The 12,340-nt window shown below is 30.7% G+C and overlaps 1 protein-coding gene across 1 annotated transcript in view; it reads right to left on the bottom strand.

The window, feature by feature from the left end:
* Nucleotides 1-2,649: 2,649 nt before the first annotated feature.
* LOC107451249 (transmembrane protein 53-A) overlaps nt 2,650-12,340 on the bottom strand; it is a 12,271-nt gene continuing 2,580 nt past the window's right edge. The window contains exon 3 of the mRNA XM_016067289.3: nt 2,650-7,800. Coding sequence (XP_015922775.1) covers nt 7,348-7,800 — 453 coding nt within the window. The 3' untranslated portion in view covers nt 2,650-7,347. The remainder of the gene's footprint in view (nt 7,801-12,340) is intronic.

Below are 12,340 nucleotides of genomic sequence, written 5' to 3'. Positions count from 1 at the left end.
TTATCATGCAGAAAATTATCTTCGGTTACTAGACAAACAAATTATTAAGTAAAACTTCTCTTGAAGCTAAAAGCTTAGATTGAATGTATGAAACTTACGTTGAGCTTTAATTTTCTATAAGTTATAAAAATATAATAAATCCACAAATTCAGATACAATATAGTTGTCAAAAATTAATAACAATAAAAAATGAACTAAATATAAATATACAGTCTAGTCACGTTAATGTGGCATCTGTTGTTGTATTTCATTTACGTCGTACTACAGCTGCACAATGGGCTATTGTCGACGGTCTGGGAAACATCCCTGAGGATAATCCGAAAACATGCCATCACAATTTTGATCCTCTGCAGAGGGGATGGATCGCTTCATCAATCTGACGACCTGTACGCGAAGTGGAGCACTTTACGGTAGAACAGTTTAACGAGGACCAATACCGCACACCCTCGGTCCCTACGCAGACTGATCCAAATGGTCACCCACCCGCACACTGACCGCAGCCAGTGATGCTCGACTTCGGTGGTAATGTGACATCTACTTTCAACCTCAACATGAAATAACCAATAACAGATGGCAGCACATCGCGGTGGAACGTATATAAAAGATGTCCGAGGGAATCGGAAAACATTGCAATTGTTAGCGTAATGCAGAAATCGAGTGATTTGTCAGATATCCAAAGTGACATAATCATTGACTTTCTGCCAAGCATTTCCGAAATGGCTAATTTTGTAAACTGTTCACTTCCCACCGTGGAAAATTATGGCCAAAATGAAATCATCCATAATCAGCAATGAGGCAAATTGTTGTCAGGGTCCAAGTTGGAGGAAAGACTATCTTAGTCTGGGGAAAGTTTTTGTGGCATTCTCTTAGTGCACTCATCATTTTGGAAGACATGATAGGACAACACGAACATGCATCTGTCCTTTTGGACCATGTCCACTCCTACAAGCCAATTGTTTTTCCTCGGGACGGTGGCATCTACCAGCAGATGTGATGCGCCATATCAGGATGAGTTTTCTATACTCCCCCTTACTTAAACCTAATCCATAATAATCTGTTGGACCACCTTGATTGCACCATGGATCCTCAACCGTGTAACCTAGTGCAGCGGGCCATGGCACTGAAATCGGCATGGCTCAACATCGAGAACGTCTCACAGAGGTTTGCTCTGCGAAAGGTGGTTATTCTGGTTTTTATTTTACTTTATAACCGTCGTTAAACGCCCGACCCAATTTTATGGGTTTACAACTACTTATGTTCAACTCTGTAGCCTTGTAATTTCGAACCCAATTGAGAAGACAAGGGATCTCCTGCTTCGAGTATTGGAAAAAATTTGCCTATATGGAGGACTTTTTGATGGAGCTAGCCCGCATTCGCGTTACATGGAGAGGAAGACCACGATAACCTCCCACGGTTAATCTGACGGCAAGGGGACTCTAACCCATGATCCGTCTACCACTGTTCATGGGTTTGGAAGGCGAACGCTCTATCCCTTGAGCCATCGCGGCTCTTATTCTGGTTTTTGACCAATGGTCACATTAATGGGCCGGGATAGCCTGTTTGGTAGGGCACTGGGCCCATGTCCAATAGTTCGATCCCCACCGACCAAAGACTCCCTGTGTAGTAAATGGTGACTGATGCATGTTAAATCTGTCTAGTCGCAAAGTCCTCCATGTTCCCATAACAAATCAATATCTCTGGGGGTATTGACCCAGGAGTTCCTTGTCTTCTGAATTGGTTAAAAATTGCAAGGCTACGTAGTTGAACACTAGTAATCGTAAACCCAAAATTGGGTCGGCTGTTCAACGGCGGATATGTAAAAATGGTCACATTCATTTCACTGAACTGTGTAATACTATAAACAAAGTTTCTCATTTTTTATGTTAGTTTATTCATATTTTGATAATTTCATCAGCTGTTAAAAAAATATAACTGCTTCAGCTAAGAAAATATTTTGAGAGTTAAATTTAAATTAATTATTCCTCAAAATTTTTATTTAAAAATCATTTAAATGATAGATAAAACTATACCAACTGAAGATAAAAAATGTCTGAACTTGTCACTTTAGTCATAATTGAACTAGGATTCTCGATTATATCACAATTGATATTTATTACTATTAATAATGATTATGATATTTTGTATTAAATACTTATTATAAGAAAATATCTTCATTACCATTTTATAACACATAAATATTTCACAATCTATCTCCCAGCTCTAGTAGAAACAAAAACAAAAAAAGCAAGCTAAGAGAAAAACATGCAACATGTTTCTGCCTAAGATTTTTTATTGCCAAGTTCACTCCTTTTCTAAAAATTATTTGCCGTTTACCTCATTAAGATTTGTGATACTCGGTAAATTTGATTAAATAATTAGTCACTTATAGTAGGATTGCCATTAGGTTTCTTGATAACTTAAATAACATTCCTAATTGTGTAAAGCTATAAAATTATATTTTAATAGTAATTTCTCTTTTAAATTATAACTAATACATAAAATGTCCCAATACATATCAATTAATTGATCATTCTCTATGGGTGACTTTGATAATGAAAAGTTCACAATACAGATTTGTCCAGATTAAAGCTTTGTTAAAAAAAATAAAAACCTAAGCTAACAATTTTTTTTAAATAAAAAAGAATAAGATCCAGATTAAATATACTTTTTATTTCATATTTTATACATTAAGTAGCAAATAGGTGGATTACAATAATAACATAAATCTTTAAGCAAACAAAATTAATTTCTCAAATCAAATAAGTGCAAGTAATCAAATAAATAAGTGTAAATTACATATTTATATATTTTTAAGAAATTGTTGATTGTAAAATATCACCACAAAATAATTAGAAGAAAGAAAACTCTATAATGTTTTTTTAAAACATTTTTTAATTTCAATATAATTTAACATTGTCTTAATGAACTAAAAACCATTTGTAAAGCTTAAAAAAAAAGAAGTACTTGCTTTTGGACAAATAAGTAAGACATATCACAGTGACATTCAATTTAAATCAATATTGAATAAAACATTCAATATTTTAAATTAGCAAATAAAATACATAATTCTATGCCAATAAAATTACAATGAACAATAAATGTTTTACAATAACATTTATTATTCATGTTTATGAATTATTTACTCTGTTCAAGTTAAATTTTGTGAATGTGAAATTGTTAAATTACCCTGAGACATAATAAATTATACTTAATATTTTTATAAAAATATTTTTTCCCCCTTATGTATAATATCCTACAGAATAATATACAGGATGGCCATAGGCACTCTGAAAAGAAAAATAACCCTGATTTTTGTAACTGGCAAAATGCATTTTATTATTAATTTTTCCATTATGCCTTTTTAAGCAAAAAATATATTACAAAATACTTGCTTTTAGACTTGAAGATATATAGAATTTTTTTTTAATAAAAAAAAATATTACAAGGCCAATTTCTTTTGTAAAAAATATTGAGCTTTTAAGTACTTTAAACTTGAATTTTTGTATATTTTAATTAAATTCTGTGTCTTTTCCCAGATTGATAAAATTCCCTGACTTTTCCCTATTCTCCAGTTTCGTGGCTATTCTGAATGTAGGAAAATATCAATCTGAATAAAAGTAAAATAAATAAATAATCAACACCGGGTGGGTCAAACTATTTTAAACATTTTCATACAGATAATAATGATTAAAACTTTCTAATAGTTACTTCAACAAGGTAAAATAAAATCCATCACAGATATTAATAATCACACTTCCATAACATTCATTCAATGAATGTTACATGGTCCCATACCTTTTAATAGCCCCTAATACAGCACAGCACAATAAATAATTTCTAGGGAGTTTTAGTCTTATGCCAATAACAAAATCACAAACATTTATGACAAAAATAATACTAGAGTCCTAATAAGGAACGCAATACACACTAGTCTTAATAAGAAATAAATAAAAAGGTAAAGAAAATGTATACACGATAAATGAGAATCTGACAAAAAATATTTTGCATCCAGATTTAAAACAAAATAAATAAATAAAGGGTAAATATATTTTCATAAAATATGTTGAAGTAATGAAAGACATCAGCTATGAAATATATTTGATATTCAAAAAATTTTGATTGTGTTTTAATCTTAACAATCAAAAGGTTGAAACTAAAATCATTGTTATGTACTTTTGAGACACAAATAATAAAACAAAATTTTTTAACTGAGATAAAGTTAAATATTATCCATCCATCTCATATTTACAGATATTCAAATGGTCAGAATGTATTTAATTATATTTGCATAAAAATATTTTTTTCATTAACCCACTGACGGTTCTGCACGTAGAAAGTCGTATTTTAACCGCATAGTAAAACCGGCACTTCCGTGTTATTAGATAGGGAAATAGTGTAATAAGGAGAAACATTCTCCCAATTTTGCCCCTTTGCTAGACCGCCAGTGAGTTAAATAATCTTTTTAAAATTAATGTTGATTATCGTATGAAAATTAAAATTGTAGTATTTTTCAGCCACACATTAAATAAGTTCAAATTTAAAATGAAACTAATTTATTTACTTTATCTATTCAATTTTAAGAGAGCTTAAATTGTATGAAAATAGTTTATAGTTATTAACTAAAATGTTCTAAAATTTTTTATGCATAGGATCAGCACAATTTGAAATATCATTAGTGATTATTTTTTAAATTAATCCACATAAAGATTTATGCTAAATGCAAAAGAAATATAAGCCTGGTTTTCTTATGATCAATTTCATAATAACCATTTAATTAAATTTTTTTTCATGAAAATATGTATCACTCACAAAAACTAATATTTTTATACATTTTTATAAACTCAACTTTATTAGCTTTGTCAAAGCAATAAGTTTTTGTAAAATTGTTTCCACAAAAACTTGCATGGAGTCAATGTAGAATATAGTTATGTGTAGTCAACAGAACTAATGTCAGATGCATAGAACATATGGAAAAAAAATTTCAATTGTGTCACGGGACAGATAATAAATTGTTTAAGGCATATCATGTAACTTACAATTTAATCAAACCTCCACTCACAGCAATGGCAGATAAAATACATAAATAAATTAAGAACCTAACAAATGTTCAAGATAACAGTGTAAAACTAGTTTTGCTGACCATCTTGTTAAAATGGTGAGCTTTTGATTCGTTTGCAAAAAGTAGAAAAGCCACTTTTGTAACGGAAATTATACGAGGGTTGTTTTTTAAGTAAGGGCCGTTACGTACACTAATATAGGGTGCATAGCCAAATCTTTCATAAAAAAATAAGCACCTTTAAAGCACTTAAAAAATATTTTTAAGCACTGTATACATTAACGAAATGCAAAATAATTTTCAAAAACCTTACATGATCATGATAAAATAAATAGGTTCTGACAAAGAACTCTTATTCTTGATTACATTAGCCACCATAAAAAGACAAAGATTTTCGGTTCGATTTCAGAGGGAGGAAATTGAGAATCTCTTGCAAAATTCAGCCGAGTTGCACATGATAGTGCAAGAATAATTCCCACTGAATCCAGCTCAGTATATGCACATGCGGACCCGCAAGCATTTCATCAAACATGTAAAATGATTGGTGCTTTCATAGCTAAGGAACGATTGCACGCTGAAACGCATTGCGTTTGAATGATTTGTGAAAACGTTAAATAGAACAATGTGAAAACCACGCTTTTGCATAATACTTGGCGAAAATCGACATGGTAAAGACAAAAAATCTCCTTTTTCAAAAGGGAAAATGAAGCACTTTTTAAAACACCCCATAAAAAGAGCACCTTTAAGGACTTTTCAATAACGAAAATCAAAAATAAGCACCTTTAAGCACTTTATAAAAACACTACGCACTCTGTAATATGTGACACGTGCGTAGCAACGAGCACTTGTGTCGTGTCTCGGCCATTCCATGGGAACAACTGTGCTCAGTTGCAGCTGTGTAGGTAAAGTGTACGGTCAAATTTAACAAATTGCCCACCACGCACGAGATATGGTCAGTGAGGCGTTTTTAGATGGGAAAAAAACGTGTCTGTTGCATACATTCACTGGACGATTTGTGAAGTAGCGAAATTCCCTGCCATACTGACAAGGAATTTTGCTACTCTATGACAATGATTCTCTGCAGTTCAGATCCCAGCATTATTGGACTCTTTTGGTTAGGAAGTTTTGAACCACCCCTCCCTACAACCCAGATCAGTGATTTTCATCTTTTCTGACATTTCAAACATCATTTTGATGGCAATCACTACAACGATGACGAATACGTGAAAACTCTTGGTTAAAGCAGCAAGTCGAAAGTTCGTATGAAGAGGGTATTCTAAATCTAGTTGTAAGGTATGATAAGTGTTTAAACAAACGTAGCAACTATGCTGAAAAAAAGAGAAGTATGTAGAATCTGAAAATAAATTTCTTTCTTGAAAATTGTCTTTCGTTTGGTTTTTATTTTTCAAATGGCTCTTACTTAAAAAATGATCCTCATACATGACATAACGTAAAACAAGCTATAAAACTTAATAGAACAATGCAAAAAGTATGAGGACATTTCACCATTGGACTTAGCATGTTTTATACCTAATGTGCACTTATTAATGCCCTCGCTATAAGGCAAAATTAGAAGATATTGTTACCAGCCAATAGCATCTTAGCAGCATCTTTAATAGTGGCCACTTTTGAAAATATGCAGCCACCCCCCCCCCCTCCACACAANCCCCCCCCCCCTCCACACAAAAAAACTATAGAAAATGTTTTTATTTCATAGTAAAGCATTTTTTTAAAACCATTACTCAAAGTAGGGTTTACATTACAGGGTTCTTATCTACAATAAAAAAAATTTCCTGATCTCTCCAAACAGGTTATGTGAAATTTATGCATTGTGTATGATGTTTTCAACTAATAAAATTCATCAATTTTGCCCTATAGCCTCTGCACTGTCCTTTAGTGATTTTAAAATCAATGACAATAAATAACATTTATAAACACGAGTCTTAAATAAATTTTAAAATACTGACAAATTTTACTGAAAATAAATAATTTATAACAACATTTTCATGTTGACCTCGCATCATTTTTTAAAATGAAGACCTACATCTGCAACATAAATGTGTTTGCCTATATACTACATAAAATGAAAAAATGCATAACATAAATGCATTGTTTACAACCTAGATTACAAATGTAAAATTGCAGAGACAGATACCGAGATCAAATGTGCAAAATGATATGCAATGCACTTTACTGCTCAGTGTATATTCCGCATAACAATGGCGTAAGCATCTAGATGAAAATAAATAGAGGAGGCATCTAAAATAAACCTTAACTTTGCTAAAAGTATTTTAGTTATCACCCACCGTATCATCACAGGTATAATCATCTATGAACTCGTAAACATGTTTTAGATATTCATCTCTATACATGATCATGTGCTTGACATGTTCAGATTCTTCAAACAAAACTGTTTTTGTGACAACTCCTATCTTCTTCCGGAGATCGGCAAACTCTTGGATGGTATCCCAGCAGCAGACGAGATCATTCTTCGAGAAGAGGAACAACTGGGGGCAAACGTTGGGCTCTTCCAGCAATGCATTCCAGACTCTGTAGGTGGTAAACTTACCAGTAAAAAATCTGAACAATGCACTATAGAGACCGGCGATTGTGGCTCGGAATACGGCCATGATAGCGGCTGCGTACCGTTTTATGATGTTACCATCAGTCATGGCCAGAGTAGCTCTAACAAAACCCATCACTCTCACTTTAGCAGGACAGCTGTCAAAAATGCAGCCTTTGATCTGAAATATAAAGTAATACTATTTTAGTTTCTTTCAAACTTCATAAACCTATAAAACAATATTTGAATGGATATGTTTTATCAATAAAAAACTAGAATGATACAAGTGACTTCTGTTTATAGATATCATTCTTTATGTAATATAGTTAGTTCATTATGTTACAACAAATATGTTATGCCCTAATATAAAATCAAAACAATATTTAATGCTCTAATCAATCAAAACAATGCCCTAAAATGTTATGCCTTTAAATACCACAAAACTATGTCTTCCCATTTTCAAAAAAAAATTAGGGGACAATTGACTATTAAATCTTACACAACTAACATTGCCCAAAAAGCGACTTAATATGCCTTACATAAAATCAAAATAAGACATTAGTATAACATTTTGTTTAAAATAATGTTCTATTTTTAATTTCTTGATTGGGTACTTGCACTTAACGAAGAAGACCTCGGATACCCATGCATGTGACCCACGACGTCAGTGCCAGCTGATAGTTATAAGCAAAATAGCATGTTAAAGTTGAGCTAAGTTTCTCGACATAAGTTAGAATGTTAATTAACGTGAAATTAATTAAATAAAGTGCTGCATAGTACCTCAAATTTTTTGAAATAAAATTCTTTTTTTATTGACATCTTTTACTTGGCTTAGATTTATTATCCGTCTGTATTTTACTGTAACTGGGATATATTTTCGTTTTGTGTACCTGACAACTTCGATGCATAATTAGTTCGTTTATGTTCTAGATGGCTTTGTGCCTGTCTATGTGTTAAATAAAAAATATATGGAGAAATAATTTAAATCTCTGTGAAAAAATCTTTGTGAAAGAACATAGAATGTGTCACTTAAGAGAATCAATGGGGTTGGCTTACTCGAAATAGAATGGAAAGATCAGTTGCCAATGTAAACAAATTCCACATTTCAACAACCAATTAGGATCGAGTACCCACACTACGTCATTTGCAGGTATCTAAGGCCTGCGCTAAGGATTTCAAATTTTTAGGCAGTAAATTAGCCAAGTTATCTTATTTCAGGCTTATATTATTTTGGATCCAATTCCAATTGATTCTGCGGTACATCTACCAAAAATTACTGTAATCGAATAAAAAATACTGATCTGTTTAGAAAAATGTATTTTGACGTAATTTTGAAGATCAAGTCAAATATATATTTTTCTTTCCAGTGAAAAAAATCATTCACTGATACTTTTGCCAAAACACAATTTTATTAGCCAAATTTACAATTTTATCGCATTTGGCAAGGTGGCGAATACTTAACACGGGCCTTGGGTATCCCATTNGATTATGTCTCAAAAAAAAAAAAAAAAAATTGTAGGAGATTTTGATTCAGCTCAAATCCAAAACTGCACTATTTCCTATTTATTTAAACTTCTAACTCTAACTTCTTTTTTATCTCGTGGTCCCCTTTTCAAATATGCCACTAAATAATTACCCACATAAATGCATGTCTGAAGCAATGTTCCTATGAAGTCTGTGCCCATGTTAACCAATCCCTACCTTAATCTTTTATCTATTAAACTAACTTGTTAAAAAACATTCCTTTCAATCATTATTTACCTAATAAATATATAGAAATAAAAAAGGTAACCTTGACAACGTCAAACTAAATTGAGGACTTATGGCTATGAGATAATCTAAAAAGAACAGGGTTGTTACTGAGACAAGACTCTAAAAATAGACAATTTAGTTGCTTCAAATCTAAAAAACACACATTCCACATGCATAAAATAGTTTCTGAAATAGTGTCCTTTTTCTAACATTTTTATCATATTTCTGCTTTAATAACATAAAATATAATTAATGTTAATTTTCTGAGATACCTACACTGTAGATACACTGTTTTTGAGACACTTATATTGTTAAATATATACATAAAATTCAAATTTGGTAAAAGAAAACATAAAAAATTTGTAACAAGAGAACCCACACTTTTTAAGTATATTGATTAATAAAAAAAGGCTTAACTGGAAAAGATTTAAGCAGTCATTTTTATAATTGATTACAGTCAATTCTGGAAATTCTACTAAGATTAGAATTAAAGATGCAAAAGAATATATAATTTTGCTGGTAAGGAATTCTGCCAGTCGATTTTTTTTTCAAGACAGATCTCCATTTTCAGGAAAAAAGAAAAGCACTCATTTTTATTATTTAATAATTAAATAGACCAAAAGTAAGGCTTAATTTTTATTACTTCTAATTTTTAAATTAAAATGACTTTAAAATTAATGTTGAGCATTGTAGACAGAAAAAGGATATGATGCCATTGAAGTTCATTACGAAAGGAGGGGTAATTAGTGAGCAGTACTCAATGTAAATCTTAATTGTATCAACAAAAAAAAAATTTGTGGCTCCTCTGAAAAGTGCGAAGGACAAAGCGATATATAAAATAATAATTGCGATATATCGTCAGATACAATGCATGATATAACATGTGACTTGGTTTACATTAAAAACACAGAACTTCAGGTTTGAAACAAAACCACATAAACAGAAATTTAAAATCAATCTTAAAATTTAAAAAAATAAACATTTTAAAAAAAAGCACTGTTTTTTAACATTTTATTTTTTAATTAAAATATAGATTAAATGATGGTTGAATTCCAATAAATAAATAAAATCAAGATTTTTCTAAATTTTTTAAAAATTATTGGTTTATTAATAGTAAAATTTCATAAAAAAAAAAAAAATTAAACTTACGAACATTAAAAAATAAATAAAAATATAAAGAACAGATAAAATTAATAAAACACTGTAGTAGTTTATTTAAGCACAAATTACTTCGATTAAATTATATAGCAGTGTTTTCATCATAGAAAAAAAATGGGTGAGAATTTCTCACCCTTTCTCAAAAACAGGGTGAGATTTCAGAAAGTTAAGTGAGATTTCTAAAAACTGAAAAAACATAAATAGACTTGAAAAAAAAAATCATTTCTTTTATTATAATACATTTTTAATGTCTTCTATTTTTTAAAGCATTGAATATTCTTGCTGCATCATCATAGAAGATTTTGCCATCACTAGGTATTTGTCCATCTTACATTAGTGCATAAAAAATTTGAACGTCTTACATGAAAAAACTTTACCTACAGTAAACACGTGGATACAGAGAAATGTGTTCTGAAAGGGGTTCCGTGGTTCGGTTGTGTTCTGTTGTTGGAAAAGGTTCTGAACAATACTGGTAAATAGGGAAGCTAGATAATGGGGCAGATGTTGAAAATAATGAAAGATCCAGGAAGAAAAGTGAAACGGACTTTATTCTAAATAGCGTAATTCGAAATTTCTTCCAAAATGCGAGAAATTCGCGAATTTTGAAGTTGATTTACAGAATGCGCGAATTTCTCACAGTAATAATGTTTTAATGCGAGAAAAGAAAAAAATATGCGAGATTCCCGCGTTCCCGCGCTGTAGTGAAAACACTGTATAGCTTAAAACAAAAAAAATTTTTTAAAAAAATTAACGAAATATACAGCAAACCTAAAGCTATAGTAGTCCCCTTAAAAATTAACTACAAGAAATGAAATATTAAGTTAGTTATATTATTAATGAAATATTAAGATCAAAAATTAAACAGGATACATTGAAGTTCTACACCCAGATTCACACTCTCCCATTAAATCTTGATTTCTGAATAAAAGTGTATAATAAGTTAAAGTATTCAACAAGATTAATATAAAGGTCATTCAACATATAACAAAACAAATTTATCACCGTCTTCAGAGCGATGGTAGCGTAAGATCTTTGAAAGTTAAATCTTTACATCAAGCGAGGTCTTCTCACCTAGGCCTCTTAATCGGAGTTCCGATGCATTGAAATTAAAGTCATTATATCTGTGTGCTAACATATACTTTAAATTGATATTTTGCTTTTTTGATATATTGTTCAAATACCTTATATTCAAGACAATTGAATTATAAGGTACTCTTATGGTGGCCCGAGTTATATTGCTATAACAGTCTTATCTACACAACAAAGTCTTTTAGGACAATTCAATCAATAGGTTTAGTTACTTTTATTTTTTGACCAGGTAGACTGATTAAATGAGGTAAACAGTAAAAATGCCAGCATTAGAAAGAACAGGGTTGGCAAGATTTTGCCGCAGGTGGAAAAAACCATGGTAAATACCGGTAAAAACCGTCCTGGCAAAAACAGGTTTTTGCCAAGCAAAGTGGCAAAAACCTATATTGTCCAAGATGAGAGGACAAAAACACATTTTTGATACAAAATTATTCCTAAAATTGAAATATATACTATGAATATAAATAATTACAAAAAAATTAACAAAACTATTATTCCATAATTAAATGATAATGTAATAATATATCATTTTAGTAGTTTAAAACATTATTGATTGGAAAATTTGTGATTATTCTCCTTTTTTCAGTGAAATGAACTTATTTTAAATTAATACAAATATAATTTAAAGCATAAAATATCTATCAACATGTGTAGTTAATTATTGTACAAATAATAATTTTTTATAATAAATAATAGTATTATACAAATAATAATATTTATTT

The sequence above is a fragment of the Parasteatoda tepidariorum genome, chromosome 10 (genome assembly GCF_043381705.1).
Source record: "Parasteatoda tepidariorum isolate YZ-2023 chromosome 10, CAS_Ptep_4.0, whole genome shotgun sequence".
Classification (NCBI taxonomy): domain Eukaryota; kingdom Metazoa; phylum Arthropoda; class Arachnida; order Araneae; family Theridiidae; genus Parasteatoda; species Parasteatoda tepidariorum.
This window is presented reverse-complemented; position numbering and strand designations above follow the sequence as displayed.